Below are 24,561 nucleotides of genomic sequence, written 5' to 3' on the forward strand. Positions count from 1 at the left end.
TAAGCGTTTCGGTGTGTTGAATTTGTACCAATGATTTTTCTACAGGTTTTTTCTGTCCCAAATAGAGAGTTGAAGTCTCCCATTAGTATTTTCACGTCATCTTGGTGAATTTTGCTCATAGTATTTTCGAGTGTATATCTTTTATAGGGGCTCTGAATGAGCATAGTCATAAGTCGATTGTTGATGGATGCGATTTCTTTGACAGAGTTGATGATAGATCTGTGTTCGAGAAATGCAGTGCCGAAGATTGGTACGCCTTTCGCTACCTTTTGTTGTATTTTGCTCTTGAAGATGGCATGGTTTCCGTAATGCAAGTTTTAATTGTCAATTAATCGTGGTTCTTGAAGAGCAAGGACGAGAATTTTTTGGCGGACGATTTCTTTCGTGAGATTATTGAGGTTTCTTGTTTGCATCAATGTATCGATATTTAGTTTTTAAATGAATGTTTTCTGCTTGTAGAGAAATTTACCAGAGATCTTCGATATTCTCTGCCGTGCTAACCTGGACTCCCCAGAGTGCGAAAATCCAACTGCCGCCTATCGGTGGCCAAGTTGTGTACCACCTGGGGTAAAGTTACCTTTGCTTGCATAGTTCATGTTTTCTTGTGTTTCATTGGTTTGGCCTGGGTGATACCAGGACCGGACAGGACCAGAGGGTGTTGAAGCCTTTGGAAGCAAATATTTTCAGCCAAGCTCATTGAGCCAACAGACGGTGACCAGAGTAGCGGTGATTTTCACTCAGATGTGTCTGGATTTTGGGTTCAACGGATTGAGTAGCCGTTCAGGATTGTGTTAGTATTTGGTTCACCCCAAGTATTTGATTTCCTCGGTACCACCCACATGGGGGAGGGTTTCCCCTATTGGCCACACGGGATTTTTATTATTATTATTATGTCATCAGCAAATCTGATATGGAGTATCTTCCCTCCACTGAAATAGATGTGTATTGTTCGATTCAATATTTCCATCAGATAAATATGGGTTATAATTACGTTACATTGCTGCTAGTCGACATATTTCTCACGTTTTCTTAGACAGTTGCTAGCTGTTACTCCATCATAGGAATTTATGTGCGCAGCATTGTTGCAATACAGACGTTCAAATTATCCGATTTCTGTAATTTCATTTCGATACAAGATCGTCCTAATGGGATTCAGCCAGTCAGTCTTAATGTGGATATCCGACTACGACTCTCATCATATGACAGACTGGGTGAACCACATTCTTAATCGGACTGTTGAATTCAGATCACTTATCTATGACAGGGAATGAATTCTTAAACACTGTGGAAAATAATAATCCAATGTGCTTATTACAAATACGTTATTTAAATACAAATATATGAACTAACGAGATAACAGTTTATTTACAGGAGCAGAGACCCATCCATCATAGCAGGGCAGTGCGAGATTGGTTTCAGGGCCAAGAGAGAATAAAGCTGTTGCCGTTTGTTCCACGATCACCGAACATCAACCAGATAGAGAATATGTGGGCAGAGGTAACAAGGTCATTGCCATGTGTCCCTACAAATGCAAGCGACCTTTGGACGAATATAGAAAACGTATGGTGGGAAGTAAACCATCACGCTACACTGTCGACGACTTAATGAAATCAATTCCCCTACGCCCTCGAGAAATCTTACGTAATGACCGTGGGTGGGTTGGTTACTAAAAGTATACTCGTCCACAAAGCCCATGTGGACAGTTATCTGATAATCGGTCAAGCTTTGCTTTGTCGCAGCTCTTTAGCATACAACAAGTCCATTTACTTTCTGTCGCCTCCCTACAATTCTTGCAATGCAAGGTAATTGAAAAATCTCATCCACTCGATGCCAACTGAGGAACTGACTGGTGCATGTGTTGTTCAACACACAGTAGTTGTCACCCTCACTGGAATCAATGACTGTTTGCGTGTGTGTGTGTGTGTGTGTGTGTGTGTGTGTGTTTTCGTGTTAACGCACAATCTGAATCAATACTATTAACATTAGAGAGACAACCAACAATAAATATTGCATCAAATATGACTAAAGTATTTTAATGCGATGGGAAGTTACAAACTGAATTTTTACCCATCCCACGTCCTGCGTATTACGTACGTTAAGTAAGATGTATTAACTCCATAGAATCGTTAGCAGAGACAGTGCGCTCTTGTTGTCGAGGCTCGCGACAAGCGCAGCGATTAGCAGTGCCCAATGCCGCCGCGATTTGTTTATGTTGGCTGAGCGTGGACACTGCAGCAGACGCTTCGCCATAAACAGAAAGAAATCACCTTGGCTCTGACTGCAGTGATCGGATATCACTGCCTGCGTGTTCTTATAGTAACCAACGTGAGACTCTACTCACAGGTGCCATGGAGCAATTGCAACGGGTATCATGTCATTAGTCATCAGAATATTAACCAGTGATGAAATGTCCACTCTATTTGAATCCCAAGAAAATAGGAACCTTCTCACAAAGGAATGTGAAGTGATATCAAAATTTATCCAACATACAAAAATTAATTGCAGGGCTTTCATGTATGCAGTAATAGCACACAAGGAAATATTATGTCTTTGAAGCGTATATTTCATTTTCTCTTCTCATATTAACGCCCTAGTTTTAATATGAAGTGAGAAAATAAACACGAAAAACTAAAGTTCCTGAGAAGCATATAAGTCATTTCCTCTTCTCATATCACAACTTTTGTTTTAGTATGAAGTAAAAAAATAAACAGTTTAGAGTTCTGAAGCATAATATGACACCAGATTCTAATCATAGGCGCTATCGGAAACGCCAAAAGCAGGGAGCTGTCCATTCTTTTGTCCAACAGTCTGTTTCCTTTCATGTATTACTCCCGCTAGGAGATTCTTATTTAAGGACTTGTGGGCATCACGTTCTTCAGCAGAACAAGCCTTATGTTGTTGTGCTAATTACGGTATGGAGAAAATGCAACAAAGAAGGGTTCCGCTAGAGCAGTGAGGATATTTGCACATGTGTGTATTCAGCAACGACTGCCAGCTGCCACAACAAAAAAAATGGTTCAAATGGCTCTGAGCACTATGGGACAACTGCTGAGGTCATTAGCTGCCACAACACTTCACAGAATCCTTGCTGCAGGCAACACAACTGTGCGTGCACTACAGACTTCATTCAGTGAGACGTCTGGAGATGGATGAAAACGTCAAATTAACGTCGCTTTCCGAGTCGTATTCAATCCAGAATGAAGTGTTATTAAGGTAGTTGAGCGTTCTAGCAATTACACTTTTATGATTCCAATATGAGTATTTCGATAGCCAAAAGAACCCGTTAATGTGAAACTATCGGGAACTGCATTAATATCAAACTGCAAGAACTTGAGACAATACGTGGACTCTTCTCTTCGCTTGGTGACCTATTACTGCTATTTAGCATTCTCTCCGTCCTAGTCGTAGTGCAAATGGAACTTCAGAGGCGCTTTCCGCTATTCGTGACAAACATCAGCAACCTGTAATCACTGAGAGTCACAACTGCGTGATGATAATGGTTCAGGTTGTCAGTAGTTGTGGTGGTGTTATGCTGTCAAACTGTTTACAGTAACATTAATGGTGGCGCACATAATTTAGCGCTGACTATCTACTTAAGTAAAGATAGTGTTGTGGCGTCGTCGCTTATCTTTATTTGGTCTCAGCTTGAGTAATCCGATTTAACGAACATAGTACTCCAATCGCGGGCTGCTAATACAGTATGACTGCAGAGATTATCGTGCGGATATTACATTAATTCTGCAATGAAATGCTTAACAAATCTTACCCTCAGCTATGCAGCTGGAATGACTCATTACACAGGTACTCCATTTTGCACTTGGTTAAGTGATCAGTTCGCTGCTATCCTACTTGTATTGTTCGTAAATACTCGTATACCTCATAAATGGTTCAAATGGCTGTGAGCACTATGGGACTTAACTTCTGAGGTTATCAGTCCGCTAGAACTTAGAACTACTTAAACCTAACTAACCTAAGGACCTCAGACACATCCATGTCTGAGACAGGATTCGAACCTGCGACCGTAGCGATCGCGCGGTTCCCGACTGTAGCGCCTGGAACCGCTCGGCCAACCCGGCCTGCATACTTGTATACTGACGGAGGAGGAGGAGGAGATTAGTGTTTAACGTCCCGTCGACAACGAGGTCATTAGAGACGGAGCGCAAGCTCGGGTGAGGGAAGGATGGGGAAGGAAATCGGCCGTGCCCTTTCAAAGGAACCATCCCGGCATTTGCCTGAAGCGATTTAGGGAAATCACGGAAAACCTAAATCAGGATGGCCGGAGACGGGATTGAACCGTCGTCCTCCCGAATGCGAGTCCAGTGTGCTAACCACTGCGCCACCTCGCTCGGTGTGTATACTGACCATTCGTTATTTGAACTAAATATGAACTACTCGTACAATCTGATTCGCATATATATGACATCGGCTGGCGTTGGCACAAAGGTATGACTAAGGGTTGGATGCCGTTGAAGTCCTGTTACATTGATGGCAAGACAAATGTTCGCAAATCACCTCTATTGCCTCAAAAAACAATTGCATCTTAAATATCGAAGGACCGACGACCACACTGTCACAGCGCGTTGAAATACAGCAACGACGGCAGATGAAAATTTGTGACCGACTGGGCTTCGAACCCAGACCTCCTGCTTACTAGACAGACGTTCTGATCACTGGACTATTTTTTTTTTTTTTTTAATGTTTGAGAAGACTATCAGCACCAGATAGGCGGAGGCAAAGAGGGCAGGGGCCGAAGATCCGGTCCTGTCATGGTCCTCCAACAAGGTTCGGATGACATTCCGCTTCCAGTTGTTAGTGGCCATGCGCTTGGGATTATCCCTTAACCACAGTCGGAGTTGGAGACTCTCTTCAGTTACATCTAACCAGTGCGCATCTATTGCACTATTGTGAGAACCGAGATGCAGTATTTTGGTATTAAAATTTTGTAAATTTGTGGTAAGAACTTATGAGACCAAGCTGCTTAGGTCATCGGTCCCTAAGCTTACACATTACTTAATCTAACTTAAACTAACTTACGCTATGGACAACACACACACCCATGCCGGATTCGAACCTCCGACGGTGGATACTATAATGACACAGCAGTCAACCTCTCTGCAGCACCTATCTACACACGCTCCTCGTCAGACGCGAATTCCCATTTTCGCCGCATACCACATGCGCGGTACCCCACGGCCATTGTTCCACTGACTTGCGTCCACACTGTATTCCCGCGAAGGTCGGACGATTTAGTGCGTCTAGCACTGAAAACTTTCGATGATCCGTGGAGACCCAAATAATTGTACAGGATGTTTCAGGAGGAATAGTAAATATTCTTGGAGATGATAGTATAGACAAATTGTTGAATTAATGACAATTTTTATTGAACATACAGATAGCTGGGTTCAACGCATTTTCGTTTCGTATGTTGGTCCTTACAGGACCCAGTTGTCTACACTTCCTTGAAAATGAGCTTCCAGCGTAATTGGAAGAGTTTCATTTGGCTACTAGGATGCGTATGTTCCTCCAGGATGACGGGGCTCCTGCACATTCTAGTCGCCAGGTGACACATTATCCAAACCTAACATTACCTGGAAGATGGATCATTGGATATGGGCACTTTTCTTGGTCTTCAAGGTCCCCGAACCTTATCTCTTTCGATTTTTGCCTGCGGGGAGGGTTAAAGGCGAAGTCTACAAAGAAAAAGTAAACCCAAGAACCGATTTGATCGTTCGGATTATGAATAGTGCAGCCCTCATAAAAGAACGCAAAGACGACCTACACGTGGTGTTATCAAGAGAAGTCAAATGTGCATTGAAGTTGGTGGGGGAATTTTTGAAAATCAACTTTGAATGTCCTCGTTGTCTTTGCTTTGAGTTTGTTAGGGTTACGTAGTAACAGTTGTATCTCTGTACACAATTAAAAGTGGACGCATTTATATGGAGTTTTTTATGCAATTCGTCTGTACTACCACCTGCTAAAATATCTAATATTCCTCCTGAAACACTCTGTATATGGATATGTGTGTGGTGTCTGTTCTTTCGGACATGTCCGAAAGAACATGCTTCATGGCATTCTGTAACGACCTTCGGTCGCAGGGGCTGATAGAGATTTCAGAGCTGCTTGGCTGTCTGAATAAAAGTAGATGCTACGATTTTTGTAGGGTCTACTCTAATTCTCCTCCGTGCACATGCTGATAGAAGATATTATGTAATACTGTGGCCATCTTCCCTAAAGAGATTCTAGGCAGCACACCAGACCCGGTGGTTTCATCTGTTTTCGACCTGTCAGTATACCACTATATTATGTCTCCTGAACGGTGTAGTGGTTCGTTCTTCCACTGCTCCCTGCTTCCAACTGTTACATGGCAAGGTTTATTGAAACAGCTAGAAGTTATTGTATAGTTAGTCGACATTTCCCCAGCCATCGCCATACTGATTTGGGGTTCCGTATATTCTAACTATATCCAGTTATTTACAATTTTTAGCCTTATGTCCCTGCTGCGGCCTCCATTTTAAGCCACAGATGTAAGGCGGGCATGTCTAGCCTAATATCCATCCCAAGAGTGGATGTCCTGCTAATTCCGTCTGTTTGTGAAAGAAGGCCAGTCTCTGCACTTTGCGAGACTCCCTAGCAGCCACCTCCTGTTCGACTTTGTTCATATTATAAGACAATAAATTATCATTGGTATTTTTGCAGAGGTGTATATCCAGTACGTACTGGGTTTAGACCCCCGTTTACCCTACAGCAGTTCTAGTGCTTATAAGATTATCTTTCGCAGTGGAATATATTCTTTATATGAGGTGTTCATAATAGTTTTCCATCCAGGGCTACCTCTAGATACACTACAACCCTCTCTAAAGTTTCATCGAGAAACATAATTTTTCAGTATATGTGCTGGACATGCTTCGCCATAAATAATACTACACCAATTTTTGTGCGGCTTGTCTTTAAATATTTTTTCACAATGTTCAGTGCACATAGGTTTAACAATACTATCAAATTTTCTAAGTCTTACTGTGAATAAATCGTCTACTTATTCTTTTCAAGAGTAGTCTCTCGCATTCAGCTCATCTTTGAGTTCATTCACCACTAGGTTCTTCATCTCTAACCATTTACTCGAAGGTCGTATTACTAGAACCCCCTCGACATCCAGGAAGATACAGAGAGCATCCAGAAAGGGTAGTGCTTTTTCCACCTTCCCGACAAGTTGGTGAAGTGTTACCTCACATGATTTGCTTCGTAAGTATTATGAAAATGTGGCAGTTCATAGATAAAATTACGTATTCACAACAACAAAAAAGTATGTCGGCAGAAAATAAAAGTGGCATTATGAATTTGGCAGTACCGTAAGGTTTTTCGCTTTGACACTAAGGGTTACTAAAAGTAGCAAAACGAATTTTGCTAGAGCGTTGTCTTATTATTCCCTCATTGAATTTGTATCTGCCTGCTTGTAGTTCTGCTACAAAAGAATTAAAGATCTTGCATTCAGCGAGTCTCGAAAGGCAAACAAAGGCAGCGTGCACCTGACAGGCAAGCACGTTAACTTTTTTTTTTGCATCTTGTTCGTTGTCGATCGTTGTGGTTGGTCGCTGCGGACGTCACAGTGACATCCGTTCAAGTTCGTTTGTTGATCCGTCCAACTGGCTCTCTGACCGAACACGCTGAGCTACTGTGCCGGCGATAATATCAAGTGAATTCAGCAGGATAGTTCTGTGCCATCAAGGAAGTAACTTGTCGGTCACAGAGTTGCCAAACATATTCTGCGCTGTTGCCAAGTTTCAGTTATAGTACCAGGAAGGATACCAGCTGATGTGTTCTGTGAGTGACCTCGGAAGTGACTATAGCTTCATCTCAAAGTTGTGGGTGGCAAGGGCTGCAAGATCCTCATTATATGCCCATGAGTCTTATTCGCATTTCTGTAACTAGGTTTAGAGGCTAGAGTGCAATTACTTGTAATACATCGATGCACTGAATGCAAACTAAATGTCATATATTAATAACTGCGACAATTATTTGTGTTTTACTGTCTTAATCGCATCGAAACCTTGAAAGCGTATTCACCAGACGCGATTCACAATTTTGGAGCTTCTCCAGTGGTTGAGTTGGCAATTCCTCTTTGCTGTACAATATTGTTATTGAGATCACTGTCTTTGGCACATCCACCAGAAGACAGGCATGGCCTGGCTTATTGTTAGCTTTCGTAACGGATATTCTGCCTTTGCTCGAAACGTGAAGACTTAAGGTGAATTCGAACATTCCATATGGCGAAAATTTGATGTTTCTATTCTTCCAGCTCTGACATACAAATAACAGTTACAATAAGCGGCAGAAAAGCGCCTGTGAACCAATGATGCAATCATAATTAGTGGAATCTGACAAATTCCATCTGTCATCTGATAATTGTGAAAACTACTTTTTCATCTTCACAGCACCGCAGTATGAACTCAAGGATTTCATAGAATACCTATACTTAATTTCGTTGTGATCGTTTTCAATGACAGTAGGGGAGGAGCAAAACCATTTGACTTGAAACATACTTTTCCAGTGGGATTTGAATCTTTGGCTACAGTTGCAGTAGCACGTCCAGGGAGGTATCAAGAATGTTAGCAATCACTCATTGCTAAAGTATAGCCTAGGGAAGAAAGAAGCAGGTTTCCGACAAAGTGAACGATGAGAGACACTGTCGCTGTCACTTATTAAACAGGAATTGTTCAGAAAATTACAACTATATCTGGTGAAGTGAGTAGGTTGATGCAGCTCCAGTCTGGCACTATCACTGAGTTGCCAAATGTTTTCCGAAATGATATAAATGTGTGTGTGTGCGTGTTCTTAGGACATTTCCGAAAGAACATACACTACGAATCGAAATAGACAGACTTCTTAATCAATTAAAGATTGAAGGACAGATGTCCAGGCTGTCATGGGCATTAAAATAGAACAACAGCGTCAGATGAAAATTTGTGGCTGACCAGATTCGAACCCGGATTTACAAAATTTTAATACCAAAATACAGCATCTCGGTTCTTACAATAGTGCAATAGGTGCGCACTGGTTAGATGTAACCGAAGAGAGACTCCAACTCGGATTGTAGTTAAGGGCGAATCCCAAGCGCATGACCACGAACAACTGGGAGTGGAAACTTAATCTCATCAGGACCTTGTTGAAGGACCATGACATGCGATCGTTAAACCGACTGCACAAAGTTCAGATTATAAATACACACATACTTAGAAAAATATATTGCGTTGGAGCAGTCTTACCGATACTGCAGGTCACTGCACATAAAAATATAAGCTGTAGCCTCTTGGTATGTGTGGAAACAAAATATCATCAAAGTATCCTTCGACACGGCGACTTTGCAGAGGCAAAACGGAGGACTTTGAATTAAAGACGTGCTTTTAAACTAATACACTCCACTAAGACAGGCATCACGAAACTTCTGTTCCTCTCGTTAGATCCTGGGGATAGAAACGCTCCTGTTAATGTAGCATGCCAGCCTAGATTACGTCCGAAAGTACTATGGCGTTTGGAGCTGTATAAGACTTCCACGAGCACAAACCAACACTAGAACCGTTTATGATTATATTACCAGACATCGTCTTCACAAACCAATTCCGGTAACTTAACCTACAAAAAACTGGAGGAACGTCTGGAAAAATATCAACAATAAAATTATACCAACTAGAGTAAGTGCCGTATGGTGCGACTTTGTAAACGAAACCATACCCACAGCGGAACGATTATGTAAAATCAAATTGAGACCATCTCCATGCGGCGACAAATGACGGCTTGTAGAACTGTAGCGCACATCTTCTCATGTGAAAAAAGAATCAGAATATTTGGAACAGGACTACGAAGAAGTTAGCACTGTCAATAGAAACGCAGAAAGTCAAATACCGATAACTGAAGCTTTACAACCCGACTGGAAATGTTACCCGTCCGCAAAGAATAACAGTTATTCGTGGCTTCTGGGACAGTTTGTGTTTTACGTCATAACAAACAAAACTTAGTAGAGTACATGTTCTATATTGCAGTAGAACATTTTAAGCTGAAGAAGAATAACAAATATAAGGAATGGTTTTAAATTTTATCTCTATTGCTTTATGTGGGCTACAAAGAGGTGGGCAGTTTTATTCATTAGAAGAGGAATACAGTTCTTTCACTTTTTATATTCCTGGAATATTCTTTTACGTTGGATCTAAAATCAGAACTGTTCTAATTTGGCAAAACCCCACCGGCTCCGAAATTTCTTTTATTTGTTGAAAAATATATGGCTTCCTTACAGACCTCATATGCATCCAGTGCATAATAAATTAAAATGTGAATACATTTCTGCATGAATGTTTGTTATGTATTTTTCCGCCACCCTTTCCATTGTTATAAGTTATGTTCTACAAGGAACGCACGCCATTGGAGGCGGTAATCTGTAATTTATTTTACCTAAATTACTACTTCAGTTTTGTTCTACAATTTACAAGAATATACGTGTGCAAACATGGAATACATGGGAATAATGCAGCTGAACAGTGCCAGGTATGTTTTTTTTTTTTTTTTTTTTTTTGTGGTTTTAGGGCGCACAACGTCAACGGTCATTAGCGCCCAGACTACTTTAGGAATGCACCGCGAGTCACAAGTTTAAAACAGCAACGAAACGGAAAACACGATGAAAGACATACTGACAGGCATAGGATTAAAAAAGAAAACAGCATAATCAAATGTCCTTTGAGAGGGTTGTCAAATTGATAAAATGAAGAACGCGAGCAGCTGCTCGTGGGTCATCCGCTAAAATGGCTTCTACAGTACATGGCAGGCCAAGATCGAGACGCAGGGTGCTAAAATCCGGACACGACGTTAAAATGTGGCGGACCGTCAGCAATTGCCCACATGGGCAGAACGGCGCCGGCGCAGCCGTCAGCAGATGGCGATGGCTGAACCGGCAGTGGCCAATTCGCAACCGGGCCAAAACTACCTCCTCCCGCCGAGAAGGGCGTGAGGAGGACGTCCAAGCCACGGGAAGAGCTTTCAAGGCCCGAAGCTTGTTGTCTGGAAGTGCAGCCCAATCGGCATGCCACAGCGATACAATGCGCCGACAAATTACCCTGCTACAATCTGACGAAGGGACACAACAAGAAGCTGTCCGAGGCTGGAGGACCGCAGCCTTGGCCGCGGCATCTGCAGCTTCGTTCCCAGGGATACCGACATGGCCAGCACCCACATAAAGCTAACCGGAGAACCGACGTCCACCAGCTGCTGAAGAGAGCGTTGGATCCGGTGCACGAAAGGGTGAACCGGGTACGGATCACCGAGGCTCTGGATAGCGCTCAGGGAATCGGAGCAGATGACATATGCAGAATGTCGGTGGCGGCAGATGTAAAGGACAGCCTGGTAGAGGGCAAAGAGCTCAGCTGTGAAGACCGAACAATGGCCATGGAGCCGATATTGGAAACTTTGTGCCCCGACAATAAAAGAACACCCGACCCCGTCATTGGTCTTAGAGCCATCTGTATAAATGAAGGTCATATTAATGAACTTCGAACGAAGTTCGACAAAACGGGAGTGGTAGACTGAACCGGGGGTAACCTCCTTCGGGAGCGAGCAGAGGTCAAGGTGGACGCGAACCTGAGCCTGGAGCCAAGGTGGCGTGTGGCTCTCGCCCACTCGAAAGGTGGCAGGGAGTGAAAAATTAAGGTGTTGAAGGAGGCGACGAAAGCGAACTCCAGGGGGTAGCAGGGCGGAGACATACAACCCGTATTGACTGTCGAGAGAGTCATCAAAAAAGGAACGATAAGACGGGTGGTCGGGCATTGCCAGTAGCCGACAGGCATACCGACAAAGCAGTATATCGCGCCGGTAGGTGAGTGGCAACTCACCAGCGTCAGCATGAAGACTCTCGACGGGACTAGTATAAAACGCTCCGATCGCAAGTCGTAAACCCCGATGTGGTATGGAGTTGAGGCGGCGTAAGATGGATGGCCGTGCAGAGGAGTATACGAAGCTCCCATAATCCAGCTTGGAGCGGACGATCGACCGATATAGGTGAAGTAGGACGGTTCGATCCGCTCCCCACGACATACCACTGAGAACACGGAGGACATTGAGAGAACGGGTACAACGGGCAGCCAAGTAAGACACATGTGGAGACCAACTAAGTTTCTTGTCAAATGTAAGACCTAAAAATTTTGTTGTCTCCACGAATGGGAGAGCAACGGGACCGAGTCGTAAGGACGGTGGGAGAAACTCTTTGTAGCGCCAGAAGTTAATACAGACCGTCTTCTCGGCAGAAAAACGGAAGCCATTGGCGACACTCCAGGAGTAAAGACGGTCAAGAGAACGCTGAAGACAGCGCTCCAGGAAACACGTACGCTGCGCGCTGCAATAGATGGTAAAATCGTCCACGAAAAGGGAGCCTGATACATCAGCTGGGAGGCAATCCATTATTGGATTGATCGCTATGGCGAAGAGAGCGACGCTCAAAACTGAGCCCTGTGGCACCCCATTCTCCTGGCGAAAGCTGTCTGACAGGACAGAACCCACACGTACCCTGAACTGTCGATCCATTAAAAAGGAACGAATAAAAAGAGGGAGGCGACCGCGAAGGCCCCATGTATGCATGGTGCGGAGAATGCCCGCCCTCCAACAGGTGTCGTAAGCCTTCTCCAAATCAAAGAACACAGCCGCGGTCGGGCGCTTCCGCAAGAAGTTATTCATAATGAATGTCGACAAGGTAACTAGATGGTCAACAGCAGACCGGCGCCTACGAAATCCACATTGTACATTGGTAAGGAGGCGTCGAGACTCGAGCAGCCAAACCAATCGAGAGTTAACCATTCGCTCCATCACTTTACAGACACAGCTGGTAAGCGAGATGGGTCGATAACTGGAAGGCAAGTGCTTGTCCTTCCCCGGCTTAGGAATCGGGACAACAATAGACTCGCGCCAGCATGCGGGAACATGTCCCTCAATCCAGATGCGATTGTAAGTACGAAGAAGAAAACCTTTACCCGCAGGAGAAAGGTTCTTCAGCATCTGAATATGAATAGAATCAGGCCCTGGAGCGGAGGACCGTGATCGGCCAAGTGCGTTTTCGAGTTCCCGCATGGTGAATGGGGCATTATAACTTTCACGATTCGAGGAGCGGAAGTTAGGTGGCCTAGCCGCCTCTGCCTGTTTGCGGGGGAGGAATGCAGGGTGGTAATGAGCGGAGCTCGAAACCTCTGCGAAAAAGCGGCCGAAGGCATTGGAGACAGCCTCAGGGGCCACAAGGACGTCATTCGCGACCGTCAAGCCAGAAACTGGTGAGTGGACCTTAGTGCCAGATAGCCGGCGCAGGCTACCCCAGACAACAGAAGAAGGAGTAAAACTGTCGAAGGTGCTTGTGAAAGCAGCCCAGCTGGCTTTCTTGCTTTCTTTAATAATACGACGACACTGTGCACGTAATCGTTTATAATTGATACAATTCGCCACTGTAGGGTGGCGTTTAAAGGTGCGTAAAGCACGTCGACGAGCACGTAAAGCGTCTCTACATGCTGCGGTCCACCAGGGGACCGGTACGCGACGTGGAGAAGAAGTAGGGTGAGGGATGGAATATTCAGCAGCAGTGAGAATGACTTCCGTGAGGTGTGCGACCTGACTATCGCAGCTTGTGAAGGTTTGATCCTGAAAGGTCGCCCTGGAAGAGAAGAGCCCCCAGTCTGCTTTGGAGATGTTCCAACTAGATGAGCACGGAGAGGGGGTATGCTGCAGGAGATGGATAACACACGGGAAGTGGTCGCTCGAATATGTATCAGAAAGTGCATACCACTCAAACCGGCGTGCAAGTTGGGGAGTACATATAGAGAGATCTAAATGGGAATAGGTGTGAGATGTGTCCGAAAGAAAAGTAGGGGCGCCAGTATTGAGGCAGACAAGATTGAGCTGGTTGAAAAGGTCTGCTAACAGGGAGCCCCTCGGGCAGGATGCTGGAGAGCCCCAAAGGGGATGGTGGGCATTGAAGTCTCCAGTTAACAAAAATGGTGCAGGTAGCTGAGCAATAAGTTGCATCATGTCTGCCCTGGTAACGGCAGACGACGATGGAGTGTAAACGGTACAAATGGAAAATGTAAAAGTGGGGAGAGTAATGCGGACGGCATCTGCCTGCAGGCCGGTGTGCAACGTGATGGGATCGTAGTAAATATCATCCTGGACCAGCAACATAACCCCTGCATGAGCTGGGATACCTACCACAGGGGGTAGGTCAAAACGCACAGAGGTGTAGTGTGCCAAGGCAATTTGATCGCATGGGCGTAGCTTCGTTTCCTGGAGGGCTACGACGAGCGGACGGTGCAAGCGGAGCAGCAACTTCAAGTCCTCTCGGTTGGAGCGAATGCTGCGAATATTCCAGTGAATAAGTGCCATCGTAAGAAAAAAAAAAGGGAAGATGAAAGAAGGGGTCACCTCGAAGGCCGCTGAGGGCCTGGCTTCGAGCGAGCACTGCCGCCGCTATCAGTAGGCGGACAGTCAGCGTCCATTGGGTCTATAGGTTCATCGGCCATCTTGGGAAGATGGCCGGGAGGGGGAGCTTCCTCCGCCGGTGAACGGCCAGATGTTCGGCTACCAGCGGTGCGGCCAGGCGAAACGGATGACGGCCTGGGGCGGCAACCGCTGGGTGGCGCAGGAGAAGAAATGCGCCGTGGTGGAGAAGGAGAACTGTGCTTCCTATTAGCCTTCTTGGAAGGTCGTTTGGTGGAAGGACCGGTCGAAGGCTGGGAGGTCGAGGTACGTAGGAAGTCTGCACGGGACGGTTCCTTCTTGAAGGCCCGTGCATCTGACTTCTGGGTCTTCGTCTTAGCAGAAGCTGATGAAGGGGCTGGTGTCTGTGGGGTGATGGGAGGAAGAGGAGACGTCGACCGCGCGATCTTAGCACTGGCCGAACGGACGACCGTGGTGCTGAAGGTCAGATCGCATGTCTGGGTTGCCACCTCCCTGGTAGTCCGAGGAGAGGCGAGGACAGTACTGTATTTCCCCGCTGGGAGCAGCGTGGTCTTCCTACTAGCCAATAGCTTGCGAGCAGCCGAGGTGGACACTTTCTCTTTGACCCGAATTTCTTGGATACAGCGCTCTTCCTTATAGACAGGACAGTCGCAGGAGGATGCGGCATGGTCACTCTGACAGTTCACACAACGAGGAGACGGAGGTGGACAGTCACCCTCATGGGCATCCCTGCCACAAGTGACACATTTAGCCGCATTGGAACAAGACTGGCGAGTGTGATTGAAACGCTGACACTGGTAGCAGCGCGTAGGTGTCGGGACATAGGGGCGAACAGAAATAACCTCGTAGCCCGCTTTGATGCGCGATGGCAGCTGAACACTATCGAAGGTCAAGAAACGCGTCCGGGTCGGTACAAGGTCATTGTTGACCTTTTTCATGACCCTATGGACAGCCGTCACGCCCTGCTCAGCGAGGAAAGATTGAATCTCCTCGTCAGTCAAGCCGTCGAGGGATCTAGTATAGACCACACCACGAGACGAATTCAAAGTTCGGTGAGCCTCCACCCGGACAGGGAATGTGTACAGGAGTGTGGCCCGAAGCAGTTTTTGTGCCTGAAAGGCACTCTCAGTTTCGAGTAATAAGGTACCGTTACGCAACCTGGTACAAGATTTGACAGATCCGGCTATGGCATCGACGCCCTTCTGGATAACGAAAGGGTTGACAGAGGAAAAATCCTTTCCGTCCTCAGATCGAGAAACGACGAGGAACTGTGGGGCAGGCGGTAGTACTTTTGTCACTGGTAGCTGGTCACGTTTCCGTTTTTGGGCAGAAGTCGAGAGAGATGGAGTGGAATCCATTGCGGAGGAATCCCCCATGATTGCCAGCGTCTCCGATGGCGCGCTCCTTCCTTGTGGTGACCCTCTCAGAGGGCACTACCGCCTTAGGTGAATGTTTACACCTCAGGTCACACCTCCCGAGAACCAGACGGAGGGACCAATCGGCATGGTCAGAAGGTATCAGCTCAGGCAATCACCCCTCCCTGGCCTGGCCTTTACCAGGGGGTACGCGCGTGCCCTACATGTCTACCCAGGGCGGGGAATTACGCGTTACCCCGTCACCGGCTACGCGTGCGAACGCGTGGGTCGGCCTTCAGGCGCGCACAGGGAGGAAGGAAGAAGAGGAAAAAGGAGAGAGAGAGGACAGACTGTCTCAAACGCCGAGGCGGAGACCAGAGAAGGCAAGGAGAAGAAGGCAATGAGAAGGCAAGGAGAAGAAGGCAATGAGAAGGCAAGGAGAAGAAGGCAAGGAGAAGAAGGCAAGGAGAAGAAGGCAAGGAGAAGAAGGCAAAGAGAGGGCAAGCAGATTTTGCAGGGGAAAGTGTAAGGAAGACAGTGAGGTGGAGAAGAGCAAAGAAAGGAACCAACAAAAGGAAGGAAGAAACGAGAAGTGAAAAAGCAAAATGACCGCAAATAGAGGTCGTGGAACCGTCCGTCTCCGGACGCAGGCGCTAACTACCCCCGTGAGGGGGAGGGACTCCTTTTAGTCGCCTCTTACGACAGGCAGGAATACCTTGGGCCTATTCTAATCCCCGGACCCGCAGGGGGGTGTGCCAGGTATGGGAGAGGCATTGTGGCCAGGCCTCGGATCTTCGACCCTTGCGCTCTTTTCCTCCGCCTACCTGGTGCTGAAAGACTTCTCAAACATTAAAAAAAAAATAGTCCAGTGATCAGAACGTCTGTCTAGTAAGCAGGAGGTCTGGGTTCGAAGCCCAGTCGGTCACAAATTTTCATCTGCCGTCGTTGCTGTATTTCAACGCGCTGTGACAGTGTGGTCGTCGGTCCTTCGATATTTAAGATGCAATTGTTTTTTGAGGCAATAGAGGTGATTTGCGAACATTTGTCTTGCCATCAATGTAACAGGACTTCAACGGCATCCAACCCTTAGTCATACCTTTGTGCCAACGCCAGCCGATGTCATATATATGCGAATCAGATTGTACGAGTAGTTCATATTTAGTTCAAATAACGAATGGTCAGTATACAAGTATGCAGGCCGGGTTGGCCGAGCGGTTCCAGGCGCTACAGTCGGGAACCGCGCGATCGCTACGGTCGCAGGTTCGAATCCTGTCTCGGACATGGATGTGTCTGAGGTCCTTAGGTTAGTTAGGTTTAAGTAGTTCTAAGTTCTAGCGGACTGATAACCTCAGAAGTTAAGTCCCATAGTGCTCAGAGCCATTTGAACCATTTATGAGGTATACGAGTATTTACGAACAATACAAGTAGGATAGCAGCGAACTGATCACTTAACCAAGTGCAAAATGGAGTACCTGTGTAATGAGTCATTCCAGCTGCATAGCTGAGGGTAAGATTTGTTAAGCATTTCATTGCAGAATTAATGTAATATCCGCACGATAATCTCTGCAGTCATACTGTATTAGCAGCCCGCGATTGGAGTACTATGTTCGTTAAATCGGATTACTCAAGCTGAGACCAAATAAAGATAAGCGACGACGCCACAACACTATCTTTACTTAAGTAGATAGTCAGCGCTAAATTATGTGCGCCACCATTAATGTTACTGTAAACAGTTTGACAGCATAACACCACCACAACTACTGACAACCTGAACCATTATCATCACGCAGTTGTGACTCTCAGTGATTACAGGTTGCTGATGTTTGTCACGAATAGCGGAAAGCGCCTCTGAAGTTCCATTTGCATTACGACTAGGACGGAGAGAATGCTAAATAGCAGTAATAGGTCACCAAGCGAAGAGAAGAGTCCACGTATTGTCTCAAGTTCTTGCAGTTTGATATTAATGCAGTTCCCGATAGTTTCACATTAACGGGTTCTTTTGGCTATCGAAATACTCATATTGGAATCATAAAAGTGTAACTGCTAGAACGCTCAACTACCTTAATAACACTTCATTCTGGATTGAATACGACTCGGAAAGCGACGTTAATTTGACGTTTTCATCCATCTCCAGACGTCTCACTGAATGAAGTCTGTAGTGCACGCACAGTTGTGTTGCCTGCAGCAAGGATTCTGTGAAGTGTTGTGGCAGCTAATGACCTCAGCAGTTGTCCCATAGTGCTCAGAGCCATTTGAACCATTTTTTTTGTTGTGGCAGCTGGCAGTCGTTGCTGAATACACACATGTGCAAATATCCTCACTGCTCTAGCGGAACCCTTCTTTGTTGCATTTTCTCCATACCGTAATTAGCACAACAACATAAGGCTTGTTCTGCTGAAGAACGTGATGCCCACAAGTCCTTAAATAAGAATCTCCTAGCGGGAGTAATACATGAAAGGAAACAGACTGTTGGACAAAAGAATGGACAGCTCCCTGCTTTTGGCGTTTCCGATAGCGCCTATGATTAGAATCTGGTGTCATATTATGCTTCAGAACTCTAAACTGTTTATTTTTTTACTTCATACTAAAACAAAAGTTGTGATATGAGAAGAGGAAATGACTTATATGCTTCTCAGGAACTTTAGTTTTTCGTGTTTATTTTCTCACTTCATATTAAAACTAGGGCGTTAATATGAGAAGAGAAAATGAAATATACGCTTCAAAGACATAATATTTCCTTGTGTGCTATTACTGCATACATGAAAGCCCTGCAATTAATTTTTGTATGTTGGATAAATTTTGATATCACTTCACATTCCTTTGTGAGAAGGTTCCTATTTTCTTGGGATTCAAATAGAGTGGACATTTCATCACTGGTTAATATTCTGATGACTAATGACATGATACCCGTTGCAATTGCTCCATGGCACCTGTGAGTAGAGTCTCACGTTGGTTACTATAAGAACACGCAGGCAGTGATATCCGATCACTGCAGTCAGAGCCAAGGTGATTTCTTTCTGTTTATGGCGAAGCGTCTGCTGCAGTGTCCACGCTCAGCCAACATAAACAAATCGCGGCGGCATTGGGCACTGCTAATCGCTGCGCTTGTCGCGAGCCTCGACAACAAGAGCGCACTGTCTCTGCTAACGATTCTATGGAGTTAATACATCTTACTTAACGTACGTAATACGCAGGACGTGGGATGGGTAAAAATTCAGTTTGTAACTTCCCATCGCATTAAAATACTTTAGTCATATTTGATGCAATATTTATTGTTGGTTGTCTCTCTAATGTTAATAGTATTGATTCAGATTGTGCGTTAACACGAAAACACACACACACACACACACACACACACACACGCAAACAGTCATTGATTCCAGTGAGGGTGACAACTACTGTGTGTTGAACAACACATGCACCAGTCAGTTCCTCAGTTGGCATCGAGTGGATGAGATTTTTCAATTACCTTGCATTGCAAGAATTGTAGGGAGGCGACAGAAAGTAAATGGACTTGTTGTATGCTAAAGAGCTGCGACAAAGCAAAGCTTGACCGATTATCAGATAACTGTCCACATGGGCTTTGTGGACGAGTATACTTTTAGTAACCAACCCACCCACGGTCATTACGTAAGATTTCTCGAGGGCGTAGGGGAATTGATTTCATTAAGTCGTCGACAGTGTAGCGTGATGGTTTACTTCCCACCATACGTTTTCTATATTCGTCCAAAGGTCGCTTGCATTTGTAGGGACACATGGCAATGACCTTGTTACCTCTGCCCACATATTCTCTATCTGGTTGATGTTCGGTGATCGTGGAACAAACGGCAACAGCTTTATTCTCTCTTGGCCCTGAAACCAATCTCGCACTGCCCTGCTATGATGGATGGGTCTCTGCTCCTGTAAATAAACTGTTATCTCGTTAGTTCATATATTTGTATTTAAATAACGTATTTGTAATAAGCACATTGGATTATTATTTTCCACAGTGTTTAAGAATTCATTCCCTGTCATAGATAAGTGATCTGAATTCAACAGTCCGATTAAGAATGTGGTTCACCCAGTCTGTCATATGATGAGAGTCGTAGTCGGATATCCACATTAAGACTGACTGGCTGAATCCCATTAGGACGATCTTGTATCGAAATGAAATTACAGAAATCGGATAATTTGAACGTCTGTATTGCAACAATGCTGCGCACATAAATTCCTATGATGGAGTAACAGCTAGCAACTGTCTAAGAAAACGTGAGAAATATGTCGACTAGCAGCAATGTAACGTAATTATAACCCATATTTATCTGATGGAAATATTGAATCGAACAATACACATCTATTTCAGTGGAGGGAAGATACTCCATATCAGATTTGCTGATGACATAATAATAATAATAAAAATCCCGTGTGGCCAATAGGGGAAACCCTCCCCCATGTGGGTGGTACCGAGGAAATCAAATACTTGGGGTGAACCAAATACTAACACAATCCTGAACGGCTACTCAATCCGTTGAACCCAAAATCCAGACACATCTGAGTGAAAATCACCGCTACTCTGGTCACCGTCTGTTGGCTCAATGAGCTTGGCTGAAAATATTTGCTTCCAAAGGCTTCAACACCCTCTGGTCCTGTCCGGTCCTGGTATCACCCAGGCCAAACCAATGAAACACAAGAAAACATGAACTATGCAAGCAAAGGTAACTTTACCCCAGGTGGTACACAACTTGGCCACCGATAGGCGGCAGTTGGATTTTCGCACTCTGGGGAGTCCAGGTTAGCACGGCAGAGAATATCGAAGATCTCTGGTAAATTTCTCTACAAGCAGAAAACATTCATTTAAAAACTAAATATCGATACATTGATGCAAACAAGAAACCTCAATAATCTCACGAAAGAAATCGTCCGCCAAAAAATTCTCGTCCTTGCTCTTCAAGAACCACGATTAATTGACAATTAAAACTTGCATTACGGAAACCATGCCATCTTCAAGAGCAAAATACAACAAAAGGTAGCGAAAGGCGTACCAATCTTCGGCACTGCATTTCTCGAACACAGATCTATCATCAACTCTGTCAAAGAAATCGCATCCATCAACAATCGACTTATGACTATGCTCATTCAGAGCCCCTATAAAAGATATACACTCGAAAATACTATGAGCAAAATTCACCAAGATGACGTGAAAATACTAATGGGAGACTTCAACTCTCTATTTGGGACAGAAAAAACCTGTAGAAAAATCATTGGTACAAATTCAACACACCGAAACGCTTAGACCAACGGCACACGTCTGACTGACATTTGCCAACAATTCAATCACAAAAGAATGTCTTCCCACTTTAGGAAGTAGTCTGTTCCCAAGAAACATGTTTGGCTATCAGATGCAAGCTGCTTTCGTTCGCCTTTCGAGACTCGCTGAAAGCCAGATTTTTAATTCTTTTGTAGCAGAGCTACAAGCAGGCAGATACAAACGCAATAAGGGAATCGTAAGACAACGCTCGAGCAAAATGCGCCTTGCTACTTTCAGTAACCCTTAGTGTCAGAGCGAAAACCTTACGGTACTGCCAAATTCATAATGACGACATATTTTTTGTTGTTGTGAATACATAATTTTATCTGTGAAATGCCACATTTTCATAATAATTGCGAATGATACAGGAAATGAAGTAAATACAGATCTTTTCGAAGTCAAAAGTCGGTAATGTCCTACTAATTCGTGTTAAAATAGGCTCAATCGTCTTACAGATACTTAATGCTTTATTAAGATAGTCTGCCGTCGTGATGTTTCTGTAGTAAGCCGAATTTAATTTGTATTAGTACAGTGAATATTTTAATTGGATTTTCCATTAGTTTATTAAACGCAACAGTAATCATCAAAGAGAAATTAATCATCAAAAGAATTTTCTTTCACGATATCTAAAACGATCTGACAATGCTAAAGTTGTTTACAAATTCTACGCCAGTAGAAACCTACTGGTTCCCACGATATCATTATACCAGAGTAGTTTTAAGAGTATTTTCGTCTAGAAATGAATTGCGTTGACGGTTGATCGATCAAGAGCGGGAAAGGTAAAACTTTACGAATATATGACGAGAGGGACAAGTGCTTGAGAGAGGACTTCTCTATCAATACAAGTGCCTAAGAGACGTCTTTAATTTCAATCTCCTGGATAGTTTTGTTTCTCAAATCAAGAAGTGCGTTATCATGCAGTAGCACATGTGATGTTGCTCGATTTTCTTACGCTGCGACCGAAAGGTGTCTCAGTTGTTGGCAACAAATTCCAGCTGTGTTGCACACAGCCCTTGGGGCAGAATTGGTAGCCCAAAACACACTTTTGGAGCTATCAGATGTAAAATATTATGTTCACACTACTCTTTCCTCGAGTTTATGTCTTTTGGAGGGGCTCAGCCTTTCATTTCTTCTTAGGAAGTTAACGATAAAGGCATCGTAACACGTCACCAGTAACAGTAGTGCATACGAATGCTCAGTGAGCGACCTGATGACGTTCAATAATAGTCACTTCGTTGATTTTTGTTGTTTCGAATTAGAGCATGCAGTACTCCTACACCAGACTTCTGAACTTTGCCTGTTGAATGCAAATGTCGCATGATGGTAAAATGGTAATCTATCACATATATCAGTAGTCGAGACTTCCTTAATGTGGAAAATCATTCATGCCAGAACGATCTTTGTTGAAACAAGATTATCTTTTTCTGGCGTATTTTTCCCAAAAGCACTCGCTCCACACACAATTCAAATCTTTCTAGCTGCCTCCTCTGCATTCACCCCTCTGTTATACCAAAAGTAAACGTTGTGTTGCAGATGTTACACCTATTTCCACTTGCGACTCAATTTTACAATGCTTAACTGTAGTTCATGATTTACAAGTTTGCAAAATCCATTCCTTAACTGCCAGATAATAACTAGAACTTCAAATTCGAAAATGACAGTTGAGACACACGCTGATAGCGTCGCGACGCGTTCACCTGGGCGGCGCCGGATTTCAGGCGGCGGGTGGCGTCTGGCCGGTGGCCGGTAGCCGCTGCAGCACGAGGAAACTCTCGAGCGTAAGCTGTTATGATCGCGGCGCAGCCACGAGCTGTCCTGCGGAATTGTTTCTGGAATACTTGTTATTGCTGGTGGGTAGAATGTTAAGCGAATTATCTTCGATGTTCAGTCAGACTCATAACTTTAGACCGACTGTGGTTAAAAAAAAAAAAAAAAAATACAGTTGGACGCGAACAGGTGACTATAAGTTTAGAACGCACGACGCTTGCCACTAGACCTCGGGCTCACATCGTCCAACAACGTCTCGGAAGTAGATAACACTTCCTCCTGACACTTCCGCATCTTACAGTGTTGCCAGATTATGCAGATTGCCGGACTTAAGAGTTGTCAGGGGCGGTCAGTTTTATTGGCCACCTTAAGTGAATGACTCGGACTTAGTCTCTGTGGCGGCCGGCCGGCGGTCAGTTTTACTGTCTAAGACTGTACATTCCTCATGGCCCTATTTTAATTAGTGCATCAGGTTATACAACTAATTAAATAGTTTTAAGATCGATATCTACAAAACGACACAGGCATACATGCAAGAACGTACGTTTTGAATCCAGTTCAAACCACTTTTTTAGTTCCGACTCATGTGCGACAGCCGTAACCGATGACCAGAATTGTTAAATGTAGTATGTCCTGTACGATATGAAACCAAACTGGGAGTAAACCTAACCTGCTACTACCTGATTATAAATTCTCCAATTGGAACATGCTTTTACAAACACTTTGTGGGCAGCAGTCCCTCAAGTCGGTAAAAATTTCGGAAAATTAAAATTTACGAGTGTAGAATCTGATTCTATTTACGGATGACACATGATGTAATTAATCAACTGTTTCATTAGAATAACAACTCGAAAAATAGCCGTGAAGGAGTATTTTACGAAAAACCATCAGGTAGCAGCGCCTTTTTTAAAATTGTAATTCAGATGACCAACAATATAACGGGCACAAGGAAATAAGAACCGACTACCCTTGTTTTCACCAACACGCCTCGAGTGTTGGCCCTGCGCAGACTCACGAAAGTTTTGTAGCCATTCTGCTCGCGGTATGAACGCCACTCGAATCGTTGTTGTTTCTAATTAGGAGGGAATTTTTCTTCTGTAGAAAATATGAACTGCAGTATACAACTAACACGTCGCAAATAGTAATAATCATGAAATGACTAGGCGAGACTCACATGGAGCGGAGTACGGCGGTCGGCGCCCGGCTGGCTACTGGCGGCTGGCTACTCGCTCGCGTCTCGCAGCGCTGCAGCTTCGGCGCCCGTCGGATTCTCTCGGGCGGCCTCGGCTGCGCGGCAGGCCCTGAGGTCGCACTCAGTACGGCGGCTGCCGCGGCTGGCTTTCGGCGTCGACTAGTCATTCGTCTTGCGAGGATACAGTTAAATATTTTGTCACGAAATTGCTGATGTTGCCTCTCTCAGTTTATATGATCTGCTACACATAAGCGCGGGATGTATTCTATCTGACATATGACAAGGGCATGCAGTATAAACAGACAAACTCTTCCGAGCCAGGACGTCTAATCCGTCCGGACAAGCCACAGAAGGCCCAACGGTACCGACTGACCGCCGCGTCATCCTCAGCAGAGGGACATCACTGGAGGCGGGTACGGACGGCCAGCGTCAGCACACCGCTCTCCCAGCCGTTACCAGTTTTCGTGAGTGCGGTGCTTCTTACCAGTCAA

General features: G+C 44.8%; 1 protein-coding gene across 5 annotated transcripts in view; it reads right to left on the bottom strand.

The window, feature by feature from the left end:
* LOC126194679 (phenoloxidase-activating factor 2) overlaps positions 1–24,252 on the bottom strand; it is a 319,898-nt gene extending 295,646 nt beyond the window's left edge. For 2 of the 5 annotated variants that reach the window (XM_049932883.1, XM_049932881.1), the window contains exon 1: positions 24,053–24,252. In XM_049932883.1, coding sequence (XP_049788840.1) covers positions 24,053–24,237 — 185 coding nt within the window. In that variant the 5' untranslated portion in view covers positions 24,238–24,252. The remainder of the gene's footprint in view (positions 1–24,052) is intronic. The other 3 variants (XM_049932885.1, XM_049932884.1, XM_049932886.1) reach the window with 2 other exon arrangements.
* Between the last annotated feature and the right edge of the window lie 309 nt (positions 24,253–24,561).

The sequence above is a fragment of the Schistocerca nitens genome, chromosome 7 (assembly GCF_023898315.1).
Source record: "Schistocerca nitens isolate TAMUIC-IGC-003100 chromosome 7, iqSchNite1.1, whole genome shotgun sequence".
Lineage (NCBI taxonomy): Eukaryota > Metazoa > Arthropoda > Insecta > Orthoptera > Acrididae > Schistocerca > Schistocerca nitens.